Here is a 26,779-nt window from a genome sequence, read left to right as displayed (position 1 = left end):
TTACATGTTCACATGGATATTGTAATCGCTGCCGAGTATCTAAACATCTTTTCTGGAGTAAAAAGGGGATCTTCCTTGTTTGGAAAATAATGTGTATGCATAACTGCTCAATGATGTTTTCTGATAGAATATTTTGGTATTCTCCGATACCTGAAAGGATGGAGGCTCCTTGAATCGAGTATCCACGATCTTCCTCGGCTCAGGTCCCCTGTAGGAGGAGAAATCCATCCCCTCCTCAAGAGGACTGAGGTACTCCTCATCAGATGTGATGGGACTGCTGACGTCCATGGGTACACCAAGGTTCCCACGCTGGTCCTGACTGGGCTCTGTGAGAAATACCAATGGGATTGGAGTGGTTTTTTCAAGCAATACTTATAGATTTGCATGTTTAAATCTCTACATTTGGGCATCCTTTAACAAGAATAGTTAACATTCATCTCAATAAAAACATCTGCAGAGCAATATGTAAAATTCACAGAGAATTACTTTTTGCTTTTGCCTCTGACAGAGAGAAATGGATTAGAAAGGTGCAGGATGAAAGACATAGGCTGAATACAAATCAGGATCCCTGAAGAGAAAGGATACTGTAATCCCAAATCCAATCTCAGAAAAGCCCAGTGACAATGTGAATGCCAGTGCTGGGGACAGATTGCTTACAAAAAGCATCACAAAAACAGAGGATGAAGAAGAGTTACTCAGAAGAGTGTCTATGTTGGAAATTTTTTTAGAAGAATTTTCAAGTGGCATTCATTTAATCAGAAGACAAGGAATGTGATTTTAGTAGTGCATTACATTATATCTTAAACAATAATAAATCAGATTTTTAATAAATCAGATTCTGGAGAAACACCTGAAAACAAAATATGCTAGTGTACAAAATTAAGTTGCAGTAGATGAACACATTCAATATCTTCCATCTAAACTGACTTAAATATTGACAATTTACCTTGGTCGTCAACTTATATTAAGTATATTAAGTAGCATGTAGGTTCATGGCTTTGATGTAAACTAAAAGTTATTGGCTATTTGAGCCAGTAACAGTTCTGTAGGTCCTGCTTCAACAAACAGGAAAGAAAACAGCGCTGGTCAAGCCATTTCATAGTGTCTTCATAGTGGCATCCATTCAACGTAAAGCTACACTGCTGATGTTGATTTACAAATGGACATACAGAAATAAGCTACAGAACTGAGACTCATTCCTTAAGTGAGGTACACGTGTAAACAGATGAAACCATTTGCCGAGAGGCCTGAAGCCACGGCATGCAGTGAGACTCAGTGATGCATGTACCAGGAGAAAAAAATAGACACCGTGTCTCTTCTTACAAGAGCTTAGAGCATATATATTACCGTGAACCCGGGTATGATTCTAATTTCAAAGCAGTAACATTTTTAAGAACACCAATCGGCTTAAAGGCAGTGATTACTTTCACTTTTTGCTAAATAAAAAAAAAAAGAATTGAACTTTTAAAACAAACAAAGCATCCAAAAGTAGCTTAACAAACAATAGGAAAATAAAAGCTTGGTCAAGTTCTGTAATATTGTACCATTCTTTGGAAACCCACCATGCAAATTCTTTAACACAAACCTACCTGGCCCTGCTCCTTCAACCAGACCTTGGCCATGTACTAAGTCGACACCGAGGGCACCAGCGCATGTTCAGTCCCGACAGTAGTTGTGTTAATATGTCAGCACCTTAGTGAATGGTAATCTGGTGCAGACACTATGTCTTCCGTACTCTCCCTTGCTCTTTCTCTCTTGACTCTCTCACTTTCAATAAGACACTACCTCTCACATTTACATCAGCACAAACAGATGTAGATGTCCTCCCTTTTTTCCATTCAAGTCAAAGGAACTGCCATAAAATACTTCTCATAGCAACGATCCTATTTATATGCCTCTTACAAACTCTGTCGCTTCTTCTGTAGCTCAGCAAACCTACTATAGTATCATGAACTGTAAAGAAAATGACTTTCATGCAAGTCTTTCATCTGTCTGGTTCTCAGGAGCAGCTGTTTAGCTGTTGTGTCACCGTGGAAAATAAAGACATTTAATGGCAGGTTTTAACAACATGCAGTCAATGAAGTAACACAAGGATCCTATATATGAGATTATTAAGAGATCGTTTCATGGAAGAAGAAGAGCTAAAAATACCCCCGGTATTCACCGCCCTAATAAGGCAAAGCTTCTCTTTCTCTTTCTAACCATTAAAACAAACGAAGGTGCACTAGGAGAAAATTAGAATATATACTCAGACATCCCCACCAAACAAAGTCTTATTTTGCATTTTCTGAAATGATTCATGGTAAAACATGTTAAACAAAACCCAATGCAAAAAATTACCAATAAAAAAAATAACTTTATTGTCCACAAAGTAAACATTTGTCTTCAGCTTCACCATATACTTAAACAACACAATTAATACAAATCTTAAAAGCAGCATAAAAAACAGCATGTAAACATTATGTACTGTATATTTCACCGTATTCTCATATGCACATATAAAAACAATAAACTAAACTATAACAGAAATAATAATAATGAAATTAGGTTTAAAAAACTTGTAAATAAAAGCAACTTCATTGCTTTTTTTTGTTTGATTAAAAAGTGTTCTGGCTAACATTTCCAATTTGTCCACATACGTGCTTGCATTTTTAAAATTTATTATGAGCCAAAATGCAGTTAAACAATTCATATTTTCAATTTAACCTCTGGGTTGCTATGGTAACTGTCCAGACAGAACCATGGTTGGAGAACTAGGGAGGTCTTATAGAGAAGCACAAAGAAAATGTTTGAGGAGGCACTGGAAAACCAAACAGAGAGCTCATGTGAGAGCTGGTAGTGAGGAAAAAAAGTGTTATGGTTAATTTAATGACTATTTTGCTTTAAGGGTGATTTAAACACCAACACAATGATGCTAACCCCCACCCTGCAGGGCTGCATGTTGACAGTGTGACTCACTGCCTTTGATCCTACTTAGATATCTGAAGGTATTAAAATTCACTCCTCTAAAATCCCATACGTTACCCTTCAAACTCCCACATCCTCAACTCAGGCTGCAAACACAATATGCACATCCTTGCTGCTCAAAATTATATTTACTCAAACCATTTACTTGGTGGCATTTTCTACATGGTTTAAAACCAAATTTCCAGCTTGATTAAAAGATTAAGGGTGTTAACGCACATACAGTGTGGAAAAACTTCAATTTATTCATTTTCCTTGAGAGTTGGAGATTTGCCACATCACGAGTGACAGCTATCACTGGCGACTGCCACAATCTTGAGCAGACCTCAGCTTTATGCAAATAAAAAGCGTTCCAGTGTGACGACTAACAATGGGAGTCTGGACAGTGATCCATCAACTGATACAGCAGCTGAGTAGGGATGTCAACCAACCAACAGCAGAACAAATTGCCATCAGTGTGAATGTCCCCTAAGAAAGGACAAGCTACAGTTTTCACCATAAAACACTCACCTGATTTGATGAAAAGTGTAGCGCTGCTGGACATCTCGCCAACCTCGTTGGTAGCAGTGACTGTGTATGTTCCTGCATCACTTGGCTTTGTCCATTTGATGAGCAAAGAGTGCCTTTCCCCCTCGACCTTCACAACATGAGTTGGGCTGTTCTTGATCTCAATGTTGTCTCTCTTCCATGTAACTGTATGTAAAATACATTTCTTTGCTGTTACATCCCTCCAGTAGCAAAATTGTTTAGGCTTGAAATACAGTCTTATTTCTGAGACACTCTGGAATTACCTTTGGGCTTGAAATGTTTACTCAAAAGAAGTCTCTACAAGGGTTGCTGTCTGAAGGCATAGTACTGATAGTACTGTATAGCTGACAACTTGTAAGTTATAACCTTCACAGACTGCATTTTTGAGCAAATGATTCAGTCAACAGGGACTACACCAAGACTGCATCCCTGTGATGCTCATGTATTACAGTTTCAAGTCAAATAGGCAAGATGCTAAAGGTGCTGTTTAAGTTATTACGGCAGAAATAAATGACTTACCTTCTGGGAGAGGGGTGCCAGTGATGATGCATTTTAAAAGAACCTCTGTTCCAGTAGAGGCCACAGTGTCCTGAAGCGGAAACTCAAACACAGGAGCCTCTAGAGGATCCTCTCCTGCAGACACGTACGAGTCGTCTGAAGATTCTGTAACAGCATAAGATATTTGTCAGGTCCAATAGATGTGATATTCCTTAACTTGAATTGGAAGTGCATTGCAAATCAGGTTTGTCTCCATATTTGTCAAGTTCAAGGTCAAGGAATTGCATGCCACTGGAAATGCCTAAACCTACCTAATTCAGGGGACATTGGTCTTTGTCTGCGTCCCCTTCCTCTGCTTCTTTGGGGTTTTTCTTCTTTAGCAGTGCCACTTTTCACAGCCTTATCAGTCTTCTCTGCAGGTGTGTCCGTCTCCATTGGCTCCTCTTCGACAATAATTTTTGGTATAGTGAGCTTTGGTGCCGGTGGCAGAGGAGTCACATCCAGCTCCATCTTTTCCTCATATGAAGAAGATGAGGAAACTCTTGGAGGTTTGGTGGGAGCTTGGACAGGACATTCTTGAATAGCTACAGTTTCTCCTTGCACCAGAGGACTTTCAGGCCTTTTTCCCAGTTTTCTCAGCGTGACCTCTATTGGTGTCTTCCTAAGCATGGACTCATCATCTGCTTGTGGTACTTCCTGAACACGAACAACCCTCTTTACTAGTGGACTTGCAGGTCTTGGTTCCACCTTGCGTAATGTCATCTCCAAGAAATTTCGGGATGGAGATTCAGCTCTGCCTCGAGAGCGCTCTTCAGCCATGGCAGTGATCTCTACAGTTGGAGACCTTCGGGGACTATTTCTGCTTGGGCTTGGGCCCCGAAGTCTTGGAGACCTTTGTCCAGGTAAATCAGAGAGAGACATGGCCTCTGGAGGTGATGGTTCTTGTCCAAATGTGCTTACCACCTTGGTGGTTGGGACAGACCGATCAATTTCAATTTTTTCCTGTGGTTGTTGTGCCAGCTGGCCTTTTCGTCTGCGAGATGGTGATTTTGGAGGCGATCGTTCCTTGGCTAGCTCTCTCTCTCTCATCTCTTGCTCTCGCTGAGCACGCTCTCGATCCTGCAGCTTTTGAAGAACCTGAGGTGGGATGGGCTCTAACTTCCTTACAGGCTGCCTGCTCCTGTGAAAAGAAGAGAGCTGCTCTGTTGAGAAGGATTTCTTCATGTGTGGTTTACCGACAAGCTTTTTGATGCGCTGGAGCTCCTCTGTGAACTTGTTCTCAATGTCCTGCACCTTTTGGGAGTAACGGGGTCTGTCCTCCAGCGAAGCAGCCCGCTGTTTGAATATGGTCTTTCTCTGGGCTGCGTCTGCCTTCAGAGCCTCACGAAGGTCTTCTTTGGAGCTCTCCCTCGAGATGCCTAACCGGCTCCCTCCTTCATCAGAGTCAATAGACGAGGCTCTGTTAAATCCAGCCCAAGAGCGTTCAGATATAGATCCCTCTGGGTTATCGATACTTCTTCTGCGCTCTTCAAAGACACGCACTTTCTCGAGGATCTTGGAGCTAGCTCTTGTCAGTTTTGGTGAGGGCCGAGGTGTAAGTTCCTTTCGGGAATACTCGCTGACGGGTGTTTGGGGTCGAGAGTCTTGAGCACTACTCTGAGACATGCCTGAGGATTTGGGTTGCTTTATCTTCTCCTCAAACTCTCCTGGTACTGTGTCTTGATATTCAGTTGGCACGACAACTTTCTTGCGTGGGGCTAGGGGTGTGGCAGGGGCTGAACCAGAATGGCTGAGCAAAGGAGAGGCAGTAGAGCGGCCAATTTTGGGGGAAGGGGGTGGTAGGACTTGAGGGGGAGATTCCCTCAAAACTTCTTCAGATGGGCTCCTAAAAGAAGGTGTTTGAGGGAAATGTTCTGTTAGAGTATGGGGTTATGCAAGGGGAGGAGCCCAACTGTTTGGATGTCGACTTTGGAAGAGGGGCAAGAGAGGCTAATTTCTCTGATGTGGGACCTTAAATGGGACCGTCTACATGTGTTTGTGTGCAAGTTACTTCAAATCTACTTCTGTTAATGTCTTAATTCGAGCAAAATAATTTGCTTTTTTCAAATGAGAAAGGAGTGATGTGAAGCTTCATAATTTTTAAATTTCAGGAGAGGTAAATAAAGAAAATTAAAAATGATAATGAGCTTCTGTTAACTCTATTTTCTAATTAGTTATGGTTGACAAATTGAAATATAAAAATAATGCGAGGGGATGTTCAGAGCATGAATAAAACATATTCCATTAATCTTGGAGTGACAGTCAAGACCACAGTTAAATGTCTATAAGGCTAAGAAATCTTAAAACAAATTGGGATTTATTTGTCTTATAGTTTACAACACAATTGAATGCTCAAAAATAAATGTAATATTAGCACGTCAGATTAAATTGTGCCTACTAGCCTATGCCTTCCAAAATCACTGGGCTAGACCACCACACATCACTGGATTTTTACAGGAATAAGTCAAGTGTCACTTGTCGATGATAGGAAGGAAGAGTAAAACAAGGATTAGTGCAGGCACATAACTATTAAATGTTGAGTCATCAAGAACTCTGCTAAAAGGGGTCTAATTCAAAATGGCTGCGCACTAGAAAATGTCTGAAGAGCAGTAAAACTTAAACATCTTTCTTGTTTACACAGCACAGACCAAACTGCACTAACCTTGCAGAGCTGATACAGCTAAAATTACTGTAAATCTAACCAGTGTAGCTTCCTTCCCAACTGGCAGTTTGACAAACTTATTCTTGTATTCAACATCCAGTGGACTATAATGAGTGAACATCTCCCATGCAGCATCAAAATCATGTGAAAACAAAGCACAAATCTGATTAAAACAGAGGGATGATCCTTAGATATGTGTGATGTTAGTAATGACAATAAGCAACTGGCAATAGCAGACAGTTTGTTACTTATTCAAGATAAATTAATTCAAAATCGATCTTCACATAAATTTACAGTGTTGTACTTTTTGGTTTTACTTGAAGGAATAATACTCAACACATTACAGTGTTTTAGATTGCACTTTATTTGATATCATTACCATTGAAACACTGATGTCTAACTTTGGCAAAAAATGTAAGACATTTTATTATTATTATTTTTTGTACAGAGCCTTAATCTGTGTGAATAACACACATCTTCGAGACTTCTTACAAGATCTATGTCCTCCTATCCTTGCGAGTCAAGGCATCATGTGCATGCATGCAAGGATTCATGCTGTGCAGTTCACCAAAAACAGCATGCACAAAAAAAACCAGGGGGAAACCGAAGGGGTCGATGATACCTAACACAAAAATATGATGCAAGCATGTTTTTGACCAGCTTCAATTTTGCATCAATTGCTGTGCGGGTAGAAAACTAAAAGAATTTGCATATGGACAATGGGGGTCAAAGGAAAGTATGAACTAAATGAAAATAAATCTAGATGAAGAATGAAAAAGGCAATAACGGTGCGTGAGGGAGGTGCTGTATTATTCTAAACTAAATTCAGACTATATTTGTTTCAGGCTGTAACCTCTCAATCTTTTGAGTAATGCTGCATTATTAGTTTACGGTCTGAAATATTTTAAATATGTAACACTAGGTTTAACATATCAGCACATGTGACACTTTAATTTTACGATTACTTTTATTATGATGCATGGTAAAACGGTAATGTTTTAGTGACAAACAGAATGAGAGTACAGCCAATGGAAGATGAATCACCTTACTCAGCAAATACTATTTGGAGTTTAAATGCTTTGTCTTCAGATACAACAGTTTGGCCTACAGGAGCACTTCCAGAGAGGATCTATTCTTAGATTCATTCAGCAACTCCCGAAAAATGTTGACCTGCATAAAAGGTCATTGTGCTCTCAGCATCTCAGTTTGTACACGATGTGACACAGATCTGACAGATTATAAATTGGCTGCTTTAAAGGCCAGGTCATTACCTGACAGTGCACTGCACCTGCCCTCTCTTAGACAGAACCATGGCTTTCTTTAAGGTTATCTTAGTGTTAGGCACAAACAGGAACAGCCTATCATTACCAATAGATCTTGGTTCAACACAACAGCACCAAATCAAAAACAGAACCAAACAAAGGGGATGGAAAACAAAAACTAATGGATAACAGCGGGCTTGAAAGTATGCAAAGACTGGGACTGTTCAATGCTAAACAGAGTGGGATGAAATTTGAAAATATGGGTTATAATATACTAAGAAAACTATAATTTGAAGGAGAGTTTGAGTGAAATTTAGTTCCTAGAGTGTGACAGTCAACCCTGGCTCAAACATGGATGAAGAAGAGTGCTACAGAGGGATGAATGACAGAAGATACAATCAGTCGCCCACTTTTCTTTTCTAACAATATCTATACTTATACATCACAACCAGTACCAAAAAATAGCACTCATAGAATGTCAAATGAGTTAAAACTTGCTTTCGTCCAATCATTAACAACACAACACAGTTTTAGTCAAATTGTAAGAATAGTCTGATGTAAGCGACACAAGCAAATCCAAGACAGACAACCAACTACATAAGAAAACACCTGTCACAAGTCACACATCTTCTTTTAACAAACAACTTTTACAATCAGAAATTGATCTAGAATGACTAAGGTTTTTTTTTTTTTAATGCAGAACGTGAAATATTTCTTGCATTACGCCACCGAAAGGAATGCGAAATACAAAAAAAACGTACACTAAGACAGAGACTCATCTCAAGCAACAAAGTATCTGTGCTTTTTATCACTAATAAGCGATGAAAAAGTGAAATAGATTTGTAATAAAAATAATGCAAAATATACTTCTACAGCAATACATCTAGAATATTTTAAGGAATATTTATGGTGAGTTTTAGACCCTTACCACATCACCACCACAGCAAAAAAAAATTTAAATCACTTGAGCATGAAAACAAATCACTTAGATTGACATTATGTAAAAGTTCTATCTGTGAATATGTTAAATTAATATGAGCATCAACTAAAGTTCTTCTGTGTCATTTCGATACAGCTCTCCAAAAATGAAATAATACATGTATATTACAAAAAAAACATCTTTGCTGTGCTGCCACTTGCGAATGAGTCATGTATAACTGTAAGGCTTTTGGCAGCTCACACTGATCTACACTCTGTGGGCTGAGCTGAACCTCATCCAAACGCAGAGAGCCCACTCGCTGTATCTTCTGTCATTCCTGTGGTGATGTAAGCAGCCTAGTGGGGCCACCACAACGCACGGCTCAGATACCGAGAGAGACAGAGCAGGAATTACAGCCTGGGTCTTGTTCTTAGCCCCCTCCCATCCTTAGCACTTACAGGGGACACCATGTTAGAGCAAGGGTCTCTTGTGACTCTGTGACGGGGGCTGTGGTTGTTTATCGATTGATGAGGGATCTTTTTATATATCTGTGTTTTGGTCTGCTTATTGTGGGCTGTGGCTGATTGCGGTTTATTTTAGCTTGGGAAGGTTTACTTACAGGGGTACAGAAAAAGTTCTTCCTCTATAAAGACTGAATGTGCTACCATAGTAATCGCTAGCTAAAGACACACTTTCCTCGGACCCCCAAACCGGTCGGGATAGATTGGCGCGTGATGCTCGAATCAGAGGCTCGACCCCTAGGTGCCTGATCTGGGTGCCCGTCGGCTCCCGGCTGTTGGCTTGCCTGGCTGACTGCGGCCCCGGAGCTCTTGATCCCAGGGCTAGAGCTTCTTTCTCCAACACTGTGGTCTCTCCGGTGGCCCAGCAATTGCTTGCATCTGGGGCGATATCCATCATTCTCTCACCTGTGGCAGAGCGAAACGGGAACAAACAGAGCGAATTAAATTTCAGGCAGGATGCTCGACGTCCTAGCGTTCACAAGTTATGGGTGAATTCATCCGCATGATCAAAAAACGCTAACAACAGAAATGACATTTTCTTTCTATTACACTTTCCTCCTAACATTTTCTTTTCTTTCAACTTCATGAAAAGCACCTAAAAATGTTAATATATTCATTAAACCAGTCATATCATGATAAATGAAATGCTCCTTGATCTTTCAAAATAATATAGTTCATTATACTAGAAAAACACTATACACCACAAGTATAAAACTACAACTTTTAGAACTCAAAACTTGCCTTGCAATCAAAAAAGACCATTCATGGAAATTAGGCAGCAAAAATAACTCATTTTAAAGTTTTCAAATTCCTGAAACTCACCAAAACCATTTAAATCTATATTAAATTTGAGACACAGCTCATGTGTGACTGCTTTTTCTTATTTCACATGCGAAGAAGGCATTTACATAAATGTCTTCAAGGTACAGTAGCAACAAACGGTCTCTTTAACTATAATGAAAAGGTAAATTATGACAATTTTGGTTACCAACATTGTAATTGGACCTCAGATAGATCGATAGATAGTAGGGGTGGCACGGTACATGTATTCGTACCGAACCGTCACGGTACGGACATCTCGGTTCGGTGCATGAAGCCTTACAACGAATACAGGCAATTCACCCTCAATCCAGAAGGGGGTGCCTGCAGTAATGCAACACTGTTTGATAACCGCCAGCAGAAGAACAGCGAATGCCATGAGCTGCGCACTTGAAAACAAAGCCCACTAAACAGACAGTGACCATGTGCTGATTCTGAACGCATTGCTCACATAGACTTACAAAGAAGTATACAGGTACATCTAAAAAAATTTTAATATCGTGAAAAAGTTAAGTTTTTCTTGTAACTTATTTCAAAAAGTGAAACTTTCATATATTTTAGATTCATTACATGTAAAGTAAAACATTTCAAAAGTTTTTTTGTTTTAATTTTGATGATTAGAGCTTACAGCTGATGAAAGTCAAAAATCAGTATCTCAAAATATTAGAATATTTACATTTGAGTTTCAATAAACGACCATCCCTACAATATAAATTCAGGGTCTCTCTTGTTCTTTGAAATCACAATAATGGGGAAGACTGCTGACTTGGCAATGATCCAGAAGACTAACATTGACGCCCTCCACAAAGAGGGTAGGTCACAGAGGGTCATTACTGAAAGGTGTGGCTGTTTACAGAGTGCTGTATCAAAGCATATTAAATGCAAAGTTGACTGGAAGGAATCATTTGGGTAGGAAATGGTGCACAAGCAACAGGGATGACCGCAAACTTGAGAATACTGTCAAGCAAAGCTGATTCAAACACTTGGGGGAGCTTCACAAGGAGTGAACTGAAGCTGGAGTCGGTGCATCAAGAGTCACCACGCTCAGACGTCTTCAGGAAAAGGGCTACCAAGCCACTTCTGAACCAGAGACAACGTCAGAAGCATCTTACCTGGGCTGTGGAGAAAAAGAACTGGACTGTTGCTCAGTGGTCCAAAGTCCTCTTTTCAGATGAAAGTCAATTTTGCATTTAATTTGGAAATCAAGGTCCCAGAGTCTGGAGGAAGAGTGGAGAGGCACAGAATCCATGTTGTTTGAAGTCCAGTGTGAAGTTTCCACAGTCAGTGATGATTTGGGCTGCCATGTCATCTGCTGGTGTTGGTCCACTGTGTTTTCTGAAGTCCACAGTCAACGCAGCCATCTACCAGGAAGTTTTAGAGCACTTCATACTTCCTTCTGCTGACAAGCTTTATGGAGATGCTGATTTCATTTTCTAGCAGGACTTGGCACCTGCCCACACTGCCAAAGGTACCAAAAGCTGGTTCAATGACCATGGTGTTACTGTGCTTGATTGGCCAGCAAACTCGCCTGACCTGAACCCCATAGAGAATCTATGGGGTATTGTCAAGAGGAAGATGAGAGACACCAGACCCAACAATGCAGATGACCTGAAAGCCATTATCAAAGCAACCTGGGCTTCCATTACACCTGAGCAGTGCCACAGGCTGATTGTCTCATGCCACGCTGCATTGATGCAGTAATTCATGCAAAAGGAGGCCCACCCAAGTATTGAGTGCATAGAAATGAACATACTTTTCAGAAGCCTGATATTTCTGTTTAAAATATGCTTTTTTTTATTGATCTTATGTAATATTCTAATTTTCTGAGACACTGAATTTTGGGTTTTCATTATCTGTATGCCATATTCATCAAAATTTCAAGAAATAAAGGCTTGAAATATTTCACTATGTGTAATGAATCTATATAATATATGGGTTTCACGTTCTGAAATGAGTGACAAAAAATATTGACCTTTTTCAGATGTACCTGTACCTTTTTCAGATTTTTTGAGATGTACCTGTACTTTAAAGACTCGCACACTCAACTGTTTGCAAATGGGGCTTTATGCTTGTGTATGCTACCTCTCTCATTCGGCACAAATTCAAATATTCCATAATATTTCCATATTTGCGATGTAACGTATCTGAATGCTAAACTATTATTTATTATGTAAATGATAGGCTTTGTACTTCAGTCGTGTTCCAACGGTGATCACTTCAACTGTTTCCTTATACCAGCAGAATCAACTTTAAACACTTATTGTCTTATTAATAATCACTGTATAAAGGTCTGCTTTTATTTGTGTACACTCACAATGAAAACAAAACAGATTTTATATATATAACATAACACAATATTTAGTATTTTCACATCTAGATGATTTTTTTTACTTTGCACTACTGTCTGTTCAAAATAAATGAAAAAAAAAACCTAGCATAGATTTCTTTTTTTTTTCCTGTTGTGCCGAAATCGTATCGAACCGTGACCCCCGAACCGAGGTACGTACCGAACCGTGACATCTGTGTACCGTGCCACCCCTAAAGATAGATAGATAGACAGACAGACAGATAGACAGATAGATCTCAAATAAATAAATTAATAAAATCAATAAATGTTATGACTCCTTTAAATTTATAGTGAAAGGCAAAAAATAAAGAAAAAAAAAACTGCAAAAACACATAATCCCTTTAAATTTTTACAAGAATGAAATACTATTTGTTATGCCTTGTACTAGTGGATAATGTAAGTGGATTACATGGGCATGCATTCAGAGGTGTGAAGAATAAAGCCCAGGTGATGCCATTCAGCTGCAAGCTGCGTTGAAGCAAACTCCCAGCTGATGCCTTTAGAGCCAATGCGATTCACAGTGACTGAATGAATTAGACTGCAGTCAGGAAGCATCCATCAATATCAATGACAATGCGCCTCCGCCCACCCCTCTACGCCCACCATAACAGATCAAATCAATCACTTATCCCACTATGGAAATCATACGCTCCACCAAATCCTGACACATTTATTCCTCCGGTATCTCTTTGTTGGTGAAATTGTTGACTTTCATTTTGTAGAAAGGCTTTGGATCTTACAACTGTATGCTATGCGCTGTGAAAACATCGTTCATAACAGCGCTAATGACAAACAAGCAATTTAGAGTGAAATGCAAGCTCTCTTGCTTGTGGCGCACTTCTCTAAAAACTGCATTGTTCACAAGATAAATGAATTTCAATGTTAGATGCTGAGATCAAAATGATATTTATATACAGGCCATGCTGTTCTCACACTTCTCATTTCTAAACTGAAATCGCGCATCAAATAAATATCACTCTATTCCTCTTCTATTTTTTAGTCCTCTCTCATGATGATGAAAGAAATGGAAATATTATTCACCCAATCTGTAAGTGTCTCAAATACACTCCCAACCACTTTTCCCAGGGGATAACAGGAAGGCTTTTGTCATAATACATACTGACAAGTGAGAGTCCAATTGCCTAGATTCCACACAGGGACTAGACAGAATCAAGAAAATAGTCTTTGTAAACACATCCATGCTTTTCTTCTGTTTAATGATAATCTATATTAATAAATATTATTACACAAAAATAGAAAAAACACACATGCTGACATGCAAATACCAACCACATTCAGCCTCCAACCAAGAACTGTTGTGTGTAACACCTTAAATCAAAGGATATACAGTGTGTGCAGAATTATTAGGCAAGTTGATATTCTGGTCATATTTTTTTTTCCAAGAACATTTTACCAATTCCAAACCACATCAATCTTAATAACTACTATTGATATTGTATTTAATCATTTATAAGTGATATACAGTCATGGCCAAAAATATCGGCACCCTTGGTAAATATGATCAAAGGAGGCTGTGAAAATTAATCTGCATTGTTTATCCTTTGATCTATAATAAAAATTTTTTTACAAAAAATCTAACCTTTCATTGGATAATACGAATTTAAAATGTGGGGAACTATCATTATGAAATAAATGCTTTTCTCTAATACACATTGGCCACAATTAACGACACCCTTTTATTCATTACTTTTTGAAACCTCCATTGGCCAGTTTAACAGCTCTAAATTTTCTCCTATAATGCCTGATGAGGTTAGAGAACACCTGACAAGAGATCAGAGACCATTCCTTCATCCAGAATCACTCCAGATCCTTTAGATTCACAGCTCCATGTTGGTGCTTCTTCTCTTCAGTTCACCCCACTCATTTTCTACAGGGTTCAGGACAGAGGACTGGAATGGCCATAGCAGAAGCTTGGTTGAACCATTTTTTTGTTGTTTTTGAGGTTTGTGTTTGGATTATTGTATGGTTGGAAGATCCAAACATGGCCCATTATAAGGTTTCTAAGAGTCAGTCACTTGTTGATTTTTTATGTTGGTATTTGATAGAATCCATGATGCCATGTGTCTGAACAAGATGCCCAGGTCCTCCAGCAGAAACATAGGCCCAGCATTATATGTCATTGTACACACGGGGTGCTTTTTATCCCTCTGTTCACCAAACCCATTTTTTAGTTTCATCTGATCATAGAAGCCAGTCCCATTTGAAGTTCCAGTCGTGTCTGATAACTGAATATGCTGGAGTTTGTTTTTGGATGAGCTAGGAGAATTTTTCTTGAAACCCTCCCTAACAACATGTGGTTAAACTCCTTCCTGGAGTTTCCAGAAGTGAAATGTTTCCAGAAGTGGAATGCCCAAGCGGAATGCCCAAGATTTGTGGCTTGTTGTTAATGTGAGAGTTTCTGTTTGCTGTTTCTTATTTATACTCCTCTGAGCACCTTTCTTATCAGATCTGTGATAAGACATGCTTAGAGATTTAGCATAATGTGTGATTTATCTGAGTGAACAACTGTGTAAACACATCCACAATAAGCAGAATGTGTGATTTAAGTCACTTTAATGTCAAATAACGCAGGTTTTTCAGTAATATTTTTTAAACAGAATAACTAATCTCATCAAAACAATTTTCATTAACATTAAAATTGTCATTATTTAATCCTCCTCATGTCTTAGCAAACCCCTAATGCTGTATGCAATTCCATACATTGACAGCTAATTGTGACCAACCATGTGAATCTCCAAAAGAACCAAAAATGAACAAATAAAAAGCCACAAAGGAAATATAAAAATAGTCCATTTGACTCATGCACTAGATTCCAAGTCTTTGTAAGCCATACAATAGCTTTGTGGCAGGATCATACTGAAATGTAGCTCATTATTCACCGAAAAGGTCATGTTCACTGGCTCGTCATGTTCACACATGAGAAACAATGTTCTGTTTGGTCAACGTGCCATTTTTAAATCTGAACGCAAATGCAAATGAGATTTCAGAGCTTCAGTGGAGGGGAAGATTATCAATGAAGGGGGAACAAATCAGAAAACATTGTATGGCTACATCAAACTCGGAATATAGCAAATGAGTTGTATGGGCTACTTTATGTTTTTTTTTTTCTAATGCTGTTTTTTGAAGCTGTATGGCCATGGTTGCTATAACTGCCATTGTATGGAAAATATTTTCCTTTTTGTGTGTCACAAAAGAAAATAACAGCCTATGGCTTTGTAATGACATGTCCGTACCCAACCCTCCTTCCAGAACCTATACACCTCCAGAGAGACGAAAAGGGCAGGAAAACTAAACCATGAAACCCACACACCCAGGACATAATGTTTTTGTACTTCAGTACAGACCACTGGGCACCAGAACATTCAGGAATAAGAAGTTCCCACATCCATCTATAACCACTAATGTACGGTCCATTACTTTTACTAATATATTATATTGGGCTATATGCAATAAAAAAAGAACATTACGTGATATATTTACACAGTTGAAACACACTGCACACACCCTTTTAATGTTTCTGTTTACTCAGTCTAGATGTTTATTCTTGCAATGCATCTTGTATTTAATATACATAAGTGCTCAGAGTTCCTGTAAACCAGAAAAAACCTTGTGTGTGTGAGCATATTGCGGTAAAGTTTTTCTGATTCTGTTTGACAGCATTTTCATTTTATTGGGGGAAACTATTCCTTTAATGGCTGATGGGTTTATAAATAAACTAGCATTCAAAGGTTTAGGGCTGGTAATTTATAATGTGTTTGAAACAATATGCTCACCAAGGCTGCATTTATTTGATCAAAAATTTAGTAAAAACAGTAAAAGTACATTTAAAAACAGTAAAGAAATTTTCAGCAGCAATTATTCCAGAAATCATTCTAATATGCTAATATGATGCACAAGAAACATTTCATATTATTATCAATGTTGAAAACAGTTGTGCTGCTTAATACGGTGTTGTGGTAAGCGTGATATATTTTTTTCAGGATTCTTTGATGAAGAGAAAGCATATGTATATTTTTTAAATAGAAGTATTAATTACTATATAAAAGAAAAAAAATCTTACTGACTCCAAACTTTCAAACGGTTGTGTCTCTGTTATAATGTAAATGTTAACAGGCTCTACAATAAAATAAATTTTAAGACATAGGACTATTCTTAAAAAAGGTCGACATTTAGTAGTTCATTTTAAAAGTGTCATTTACCTGCAGGCACTCGTTGGGCCTCATCTTGAAAACCTCTGGCTCCTTCTTTAGCTTCCAGGGGTATTTGTGGCTCAGCGGCTTCGTCTTCTGTAGTCTCAGAGTCTAACACATAGAAATAAGACATTAAGTCAAAAAAAACAACACTTGTAATGATAACAGATTTCTAAATAAGAAAATAAAATATGACTTTTTGAGTAAACAGTTTTTCCTTTCTGGAGGAAAAGTGTATCACAGAGCAGGATTTGGGTTGCCACATAGTGATAAGTGAAATGAATAAATAGAAATGGTGTTTGACATGGGAGCTTGGAGGAGAAGGAGAGGATGAACCACTGCAGTGAGCCCAAAGATGAAAACAAACATTACCATAACTTTGCTTCCGACAGGAGCGGAAAACTTCGCTTCCATAGTGGCAGAGGAGAGAAGCAGACAAGACATCACCGTTACTATAGAGATGAAACCCATCCCAGAAAATAGATAACACGGCAACAAACTGCTGAATGGACACAGTTTACTGGTCCTGGTTGACTAGTACTTGGTGCACAATATCACTGCCATCTGCTTTTGCTATGTTTTCTGCATTTGGACGAATATTTCCTGAACTTCCATTGGGCAAACAATTGTAAGAGCTGGTAAGGATGGTCAAACAGGCCAATTAATATGCAAAATTACCAACTTAAAGGCTTAGTTAAAGATAAAATCTCTGCACATTAAATGAAATTTCATTTCATTTTTAATTAGTCAGGATCTTTTTTCATTTGCACATCAAACCCTGTGGTTTGCAGGTATACATTTGTAAAAGGAGCAGCAAGTTCTTGAATATTGTTAATCAAATATTTCTCGTCTCTGATGAGATAAGGTTTGAGTTTTTAAATGTATATTTTTCAATCATTTATGTATAATATATTGTTAAGCCAGTTAATTTGAATGAAATTATCATCCTTTTTAAATGAAATCAAGGCTAATTTAGTTACCCAGATGGTAAATAATCTGCTGTGCATTTCTAACTATTAATGATTATCAGAAACAACATTTTAATCCATGAGGTTCATATATAATAAAAAGGAACCAATATGAATTCCCATGAATGAAAATCTTCAATGGAGAATGTAATAGAGTAATCCACATTCATTCTGCCTGTCTAATTAATTATTTAAGGCACAGTTTCAATTTAAAGAGCTTTTATCAGGATCCACATCTAAATTCTCATCATATCAGTGCAAAAGTGTCAGCAGTTCGTATAAATTGCTTCAATGCTTCAAAGCACTGCTAAGTTTTTGCATTATCGATGCTGAGATTATAGTGTCTTTGGACATAAAGTGAACTGATTCATTGTTAGGCTCCTCTTTATCAGAGCGAGCAGACAGACAATTCCAGAAAATCTGTCTAGCATGACTTCTCTAACCTAAGCACACAGACACAACACTAACACTGACTGACATCTTCAATAATAGAGAAAATAATAATCAAAAACACAATGGTTTATTACAAATCACAATAGGAACACAATTCAACAACACTAACAATTAAAAGATGCACAGTCAATACTTAAAACTGAGGATGCATTACATAGATGCTGCATTGAGGAGATGTATTTCAGAGTGTGCAGATTGATATAATGCAGGCTGAATTATTTTATAATTATCAGACATGAATATGAATGATATCCCCATTAGCAGTCATTTATAATAAACGCTTCTCAGAGGTAATGGGAGCAGTGCAGACAATTTAGATCATATTTCTCTGAAACAAACACTTCCTCTGATCTAGGCCCTCTAGGTGTCTCTGATGAGGTTATGGAGGGCCTTGATTCAGAGATTGATTACAGTAACATATTCAGAGGGATATTAGATGACTTCGGGCTTGCCTAAGAATATCAGGTGATATAAATCCTAAATCTTAATGATTTATCATCAATCTCCAGATGCGACAGAGGCTTAGACTTTGTTTTGGCACACATTTGTGTGATGCTTCAAAGTTAGAAACACATTTTGGAAGTTGGCAAGTTGCATATGGCACTGCTGAACATAATTAAAGACGAGCACAGTTTTCTGTCTTGTGTTGGCATATTTCATACTGAAACAAGAAGTCTGGGCGAGATATCAAGGAGCTAACTAAATACAGAAAACAAAACATAATCAACTGTAACTCAGCAAAACTCATTTTGAATTGAGGTAACAAACACGATGGAAAAATGCAATTCATGTTTTAAGCTTTCCAAAGTTGTGTTCAAAGTTACTGGGGGGAAAAAAAGTTTTAAAAGCTTTGAAGTTTGATAAATGTATGTTTTTTTAAATGCCATCCATAAATTTTTTTTAATAAATTAACTTTTGTGGACCAGGGTGTAAGTCTACTTAATTTCCTAGAATGCACTACCTATGTTGAAATCAGTGTTATTTTTATCTAAAACTAAAATTAAAATTAATTTATAACTGAAATAAAATAAATGCGAAATGATAAACTTAAACAAAAAACTGATGAAAATTAGAAATGTTGATTTGGCAACTAAATGACAAAAAGTACTAATTACTGAAGTACAAACTACTAAAACTGAAATATAATTAGAGCTAAATAGAAACATTAAACTAATTAAGCACAAAAATACTACAACTGAATTCACATGAAAACTGAAAATATAAAACTAAAAGGTGATATATTTATAAATATTCTGAAACGATATAAATAAGTCCTCTTCGTGTCATTACAATTACATTTCCAGTTTAACTTCCCGTGGTCGCCAGTTCAATTCAAACTCACTCTCGTGACTTCAGTTCTTCAATTTGAAATTTTCCCCATGACTGCTAGCAGATGGATATTGCAAGATTAGCAGCATTCGCTAAGGGAAAAATCAAAGCATCCTCGATTTTAAACAAAGACTAGACATTAGATGACTGACAGACTGAAGAGTTATCGTAAAATCTCTCTTGTAATAACCTGTTATCTATAAAGCCAAACACACCATGAGTGAACCGCCCAAAAGTTCGGTTAGAGTGTCCGGTTTTCTGGAAAGAGAAAGAGAGAAGAGGTATGTTAGTAATTGCAGAGAATGCTTCAAAATGTATGATTATGACTTCAAATGAGCAAGACAAACAAGCATTTCAAAGAGTAGATCACCAGATCTCCCCAAAGCAGACTAACAAGAGCGCTTTTGAAATGAGAACAGAGATGCTGAGAACAGCGATGGCTACCGCTTGTGCCACTTGTCGGTCTTCAAAAAAAACATGTCCGTCTTTGCTCTGCTAACCTAGATTTTAAATCTAAATAAGTAGGGCATTTGGTCACTGAGAGGCTAAAAAAATGGAGCTAGTTTCTTTTGCCAATCCCTGCATTGGTGTACCCGGATTAAATGCATCTGCTAAATGACAAGTATGAAAGCTTCCGGTACAGATACGGATTGGTTGATCTTATTCTGTTACAAGTTGTTATTCCCAGTTTTCAAGCAACATACTGTAAGGCATGTAATTTCTTTGTCCATTTCTAAACAAATTCATCTTGTTTAGTGGGAAATGTGATTCTCTGCTTCCCAGTATAGCTTCCTATCCACCTGTGTTCAATTTTCACAATGGACGAATGTAAACTGAAGCAACAGCGAGGATGCATAAGGCAGCGGCCGTCTGTCACTCCCAATCCATTAGTTACAGGGAGAATGAAATCCTAATGGCTGAGGCACCAGTAATTTCAAACCCTTCTTCTGTGAATCTGCTCCCTAACCACATTAGCTAAGGACGGCAGCCATCCGTTTCAGAGACTTGTGCCTGGAGGTTTGCAGGGCTGGTGAAGGGGAAAGGCAAATAAAAGTGGATGAACTTTTAGAGGAATTACAAGTCGGCCATTTGAATTCATTTGCTTAAGCTCAGCTCTTTCTGCTTGTTGTAAAGAAAACATTTACAGGGCATTAAAACATCTGAATAATTCATAGGCCAAAAAGGATTCAGGTGCATGTGATGCTGGTTAATTTGTCATTAGCCTAGTCCATCTTAATGGACGAAAAGTCTGGTTCCACTTCACCGCACAAGTGCCATGCATTATGAAAAAGATATGAATTCTACTATTGCCTTGTTTAGTCAAAACTAACAACACAGCCACCACAAATGCATTTTATGGTTAGTCCACACATAAAGACGTCTATTGACAAAGCCTACGCACACTTGAGTTGCTACAAGTACCATTACCATTTATTTACATGTGTTTCTTGGCAGAAACTGTGTTAAAGAAAGTGTACATTTCCCACTTCATGTAACATCAGTATGCCTTACATAAGTAATAATAATTCAACTAGATTTATCGTTTTTTGAACAAAAACTAAATTGGAGTTTTTTTCCTCCCATTTAACGTCCACTAGACAAATATTATGCATCCAATCACTTTGAAAACTAACAATTCGCCATAAAACCATTTATTCTAAACTGCAAACCCTATATGATCAATAATAATAGGGATGCTTTCTTTTTCCAAACACCACTAATTAAAGCAAAATCAATTAATCCACATAACAATAAATTCCCCAATCTATACTTTAAATGGTAAATGAACCGAGAGCATACTAAGAGGTTGACAATGTTTGAGCTTTGACAAATCTGAAAGCTGCTAGTAACAGAGGGCCCTTCAAGCTTCAATTACATTTTCCAAACTGAGACTTATCCAAAATGACCTGCCAAATGCACACACGCTCCTTTGATTGTGAGCAGGCCACCGAGGGAGGATCTTCAGCCAACCATCTGTGCTGTGAAGAGCTGAGCGACGCTCATCTTACTGGGTCAAGCAGAAGTAAACACGGACTCAAGCACTCGTCTTTTGACATTCTGTGACTACGTTGTATGAAAACATCAAGAACGGCTACAAAAAAAAAAGACAGTGCTCCACAACTAATTATTTTTTATGATAGTCTAATCCAATTAAAAAAAATAAATTGAGTCCTCTTTGTCCATAGCTATACGGTAACAAAGATAAAATGAAATGGAATATCCATATCTCTAATAGGTTTATAATAGGGATGCACCGATACCGACACTGGTATCGGTATCGGGCCCTATACTGAGCTCCTGTACTCGTACTCGTTAAAATGGCCGATACATAACGCCGATACCACACAGCATGTGATAAGTGCCATATTCAGACAAAGAAATACAGACAACAGAACAACAGACAGCAGAATGGAGTTATTAGAGATTAAGGATGTCTACGAAGTATATGCATGCAATGAAATTAATGTTAAACATTCCGTATTGACCCCTGTATAGCTGATGTGCGCGAGCTGATGGGCTAAGCAAAGCACGCTGAGTGGATTGAGCGCACGGCGGCACAGATGCGCGAGCTCGTCGAGTGAATATCCCTTTCTCACAGACATCACTGGATAGTTTGTAGTTCGGTCGGATGTGTCAAAAACAAGTAAGTAAAACAATACACGAGTTACTTAACGGTAGGGAGGGAGAGAGAGAGAGCGTGCGCGCACTTCTGTTGTGTGATCTTTATTGATGTTCGCTCACTTGGCACACGCATCATTTGGCTTAAAACTAAATCGTAAATATAAGACAATTTATAGGGGTATTCACTATAAACCATCATTTATTTTCAACCTTAAGCATACACGACATTCTGGCGAAAGTGAAACTAACAGCTTATGCGCTATGTTCTGTAGTACTTGTCCCTCTCATTCTGCACCAGTACAAAGTTGCGCGTTTTGCTTGCTTCATGAGTGATTATGCATTATATGAGTGGCTTTGGAATATAAATTGCAGCACGTTTCGGATGAAAAAAAGCTACTTTTATTTCTGAAAATATCACAGTTAGGAGATTTATAGGGAGTGGTTCCCTGCATTATTACAGCAAAACACGTAATTACATTACTGAGCCGCTGCAAGGGAGCCGCTCTAATGATATTAAATTAAAGTGGATGAACAAAGAGCAAAAAAATTTACAGTGAAAGTAACAAAAACTTGTAAAATACATTTTAATGGGCATAATTAACTGTGAAAATAACCGAAGATATTGTACAGTCAAATCAAAATAAAGTAAACTGTGACATAATTTATAACCAAACATTCTTCATACAGAGGACTACCAGTAAAATTGATACAAATTTGGGACAAAAAATTATTCAGACCGAGTCTGGGAAAAAAACTGAAGTTCAGGTTTGCATGAACCTGGTTTACAGCATGCCCAGGAGACTACAGGCTGTCATTAAGGCTAAGGGTGGCCCGACAGAGTATTGATAGTTGTGTAAATATTGTCATACTAACAGCTGTCTGAATCATTTCTGGTTGATTGTAATCCATTATGTACCTTTCTATCAAAGTTATCTGACATTATCAAACTAAATTTGTTCAGACACAGTTTTACTCTGAGTTCTTGTCATATTTTATTACCATTTTCGAAACTATAGCGAATAAACCGTGATAATGTGAGAAATTTTAAAGGTGTTTGAATTTTTTTTGGTTTGACTGTATTTATTTGATAAATGAAGTTAACCAATCAACATTATACATACTCTTTTGGTTTCTGTACCCAATATTTTTAAAATGTACAAATTTTTAAAATTTTCAAAACAATGAAAATATCAGTATCGGTACTCGGTATCGGCAAGTACCAAAAATAAAAGTATCGGTATCGGGCGAGTACTGGAAAAAGTGGTATCGGTGCATATATATATATATATATATATATTTGGTAAAACAAAATGAATATTGATAATCAGCTTGATTATATTTTTAGAGCTAAATTTGCACATTTTCTAAAGAAATTGCGATTGAAATTGCGATTGCTAGGTTGTGTTTTTTTACTTGATTGGGTTGTGTGGTTACTAATATCAGAAATAGTTTAGTGATTTAAGTGGTTGCTGGGGTCTTCTGGGGGGTTGTTAGGGTGTTCTAGATATCCCATAATGATCTTGCCTTCCAAGATACCCTTTTTGGACAAAATTGCATGTATCCTTCATTATGAAGGCAATGACTGCATTACAAGATCAATTAAAACAATAATCCAAGATGGTGGGCAAAGTAGAAGAAATGTCAAAAATAACATTTACATTTAATTCAGAACAGAACAATTTTGACAAAAATTGTTAAATCTATCCCTTAATGCATTACAATAAGTTCAATTTTAAAAAACGGTGGTGGATAATGCCAATTATAGATAAAAATGTCATTCAATACTGAATAAAATTCATAATAAAATACTTAAATCCATTAATATTGAACATTTTACCTAATATTTGTGTTTGCATCATTAGCTTAGCAATATGCTAACGCCAAACTCTTTTGAAACTTTATGTGTAGGCAGCTCAATAGTTTTAGGAAAGAGCTATAAAATGATTAAAAAATATGATAGTCATTAGTTGGCAACAAAACAACATCAGCTGCATGAAACAAAGCTGCTTTTGTTGTCTTTTTCTAGCCACTCTAATTCTTCAGACAAAAACTTGGTCAGCACCTTGGAGAGCTCAAATTATTCTTCTTGTCAGCCCACACCACAGGCATTCATATTGGACGAATCAAACAACTCTAGGCAACAGCTCTGGCCGTTTCGATGCATCATTTTTACCTTCTTGGTCACCAGGTAATTTATATGTTGCCAGGTTAGGCTCAGACCAAAGTCTGATGAATGCTGCCAGGCACTATTTAATCTGGGTTATGGTATCTGCCTTCTGCTCTAACTCCACTCTTTCAGCCCTGAGTGAGTGGGCTATTTCAATCTCACCCGGTCTAACTTTTCATTACTCCTGCCAATGCAGCAAGTGAATCACTTCACACCTAAAGGAACACATCTCTCTCAGCTACCCATTTCGTTCCCTAATGCTTGTGAGTCAGCAGGGCAGGTTTAGGAAAAACAGTGGGAGCTCAAATAACTCATGGGCCCCTCTACACTGGTATATGGTCACTACATTGATATTACTCAAACATTCTGGCTAAAGATTTGTTAAAAAAAAAAAAAAACTCAAAACCATGTCACTATGCAATGCCATTAATGTTAACCAGAGGTTTTACATTGATGGTCAATTGGTTGCAATTTACCAGGTCAGAAAATTTTTACCTTTAGTTTCTCACTGGGGCAGCACCATCAATGGGACACATTTTTGCCTTATCTACCTATAAAAATGCATACTAGTACCTTAAGTGAATTTTGAAGGTAGTATTTAGTACTGAAGTAGTATTTAGGAGTAAATCAGACAAACATTTGTAGGTTTGTTGGCGCTACCCTTGTTAGACAAAAGGTACCATTTTTGCACACTTTTACTTCCAATGTATGTTTTACATGGTGCAGTGCATTTCAAGAGAGCTCTTTAGGAAATTTGTGATTAACTGTCCCTTGTTGTGTAGAATTTTCACTTTCACTTTTTAATCTTGTCTTCCTTGCATATATTTAATAACTTATAGTCACTGGACAAAGATGATGGCTGCATTTGAAACCAAATGCAACTGCCTTGCTGTCTCTGCAGTCAGTCAGTCAATTTACAGACAGCATTTTTGTATGAAGGCACCTTTAAATTAAACTGATTTCAGACAGGCTTTCAAACTATAATGTCATGTTTAATGGTCTAGAACAAATTCAAATGGGCCTTATAGAAATCCAAGCCAATATTGAAATGAATAAAGTGTTTATTTCTCAGTAGAAATTGAATCATAATTTGATAAATTAGCATTCCTCACACCATAAAACACCATTTTTATTCTTTCCACCAAGCAAACATGCATAGGATTGTGAGATCCCAGGTAGTAAAGGAGTCATCTCTGATTCTATCACAAAAACTCTTGGTAAACAAGATTATGCAAAGACTGTTTGAGACACCTCTACATATAGCAGAATACTGGCTGCAAAACAAGATTTTTAAGATTTTACAAGATATAAATTTGTACAAATTAATAATGTTAAATCAGATTTAATGAAAGTTACTTGTGGTGTTCCACAAGGTTCGGTGCTAGGCCCTAAGTTGTTTGTACTGTACATAAATTATATTTGTAAAGTGTCTAAAGTATTAAAAATGGCTTTGTTTGCTGATGACAAATTTATATTGTTCTGGGAAAAGTTTGGAACAGCTTCTGAATACAGTGGAAATCTAAAAATGGTTTGATGATAACAGACTTTCACTAAATTTAAGTAAAACAAAGTTTATAATATTTACTAATCGACAAAGTAACAATAAAGTGAAACTAATGATTAATAATGAGGAAATAGAAAGAGTGTACGAAAATTTTTGGGTGTTATAACTGATCATAAATTATGTTGGAAATGACATATTAATCATGTAAAAACAGATGTTCAAATCCATTGCAATATTAAATAGAAAAAAAAAATTTGAATGAAAAAACTTTATATATATTGTATTGTGCGCTCATAGTTCATGAGCATTATTTATTGTGTGGAGGTGTAGGGTCACACATATAAAGGGGGCAGTCCTGGCCTAATGGATAGAGAGTTGGACTTGTAACCCGAAGGTCGTGGGTTCGAGTCTCAGGTCCAGCAGGGATTGTAGGTGGGGGGGAGTGAATAACCAACACTCTCTCCACCCTCAATACCACGACTGAGGTGAGACCCTTGAACAAGGCACTGGACCCCCAACTGCTCCCCGGGCGCCGTAGCATTGGCTGCCCACTGCTCCGGGTGTATGTTCACTACTGTGTGTACACTTGGATGGGTTAAATGCAGAGCACAAATTCCGAGTATGAGTCACCATACTTGGCCACACACCACTTCCCCATAATAAACAAGGCTTCTGCCTACACCTTTTTCGGTAACTATGTATTTTTATTTATTTTGTGAAAATTTGTCTGTGAGGACCGGAATAAAATTATTATGGATATTGATATATTATTGATATTTACAAAAAACTAAATCTACTATCTTCTTTTGCTGCCTTGCAAGCACTGGCATATCAGTTGGTAAATGTGAATCTAGTTACCTTTAGTAGCAGCAAAGGGATATACTGTCTCCCTAAAACACATTAAATGGAGGGATGAAATAATTACATACTATTCACATGACAGGATAGAAAATGAAACTTCCATTT

At 37.6% G+C, this 26,779-nt stretch overlaps 1 protein-coding gene across 1 annotated transcript in view; it reads right to left on the bottom strand.

The window, feature by feature from the left end:
• LOC306877443 (striated muscle preferentially expressed protein kinase-like) overlaps positions 1–26,779 on the bottom strand; it is a gene marked incomplete at both ends in the record, with an annotated part of 83,886 nt that overhangs the window by 30,751 nt on the left and 26,356 nt on the right. Inside the window, 9 exon segments of the mRNA XM_079429213.1 lie at positions 151–326; positions 3,475–3,657; positions 4,012–4,155; positions 4,302–5,875; positions 9,678–9,798; positions 16,780–16,881; positions 17,143–17,177; positions 19,736–19,761; positions 19,765–19,778. Coding sequence (XP_079285339.1) covers positions 151–326; positions 3,475–3,657; positions 4,012–4,155; positions 4,302–5,875; positions 9,678–9,798; positions 16,780–16,881; positions 17,143–17,177; positions 19,736–19,761; positions 19,765–19,778 — 2,375 coding nt within the window.

Source organism: Barbus barbus, assembly GCF_936440315.1.
Source record: "Barbus barbus genome assembly, chromosome: 11".
NCBI lineage: Eukaryota > Metazoa > Chordata > Actinopteri > Cypriniformes > Cyprinidae > Barbus > Barbus barbus.
This window is presented reverse-complemented; position numbering and strand designations above follow the sequence as displayed.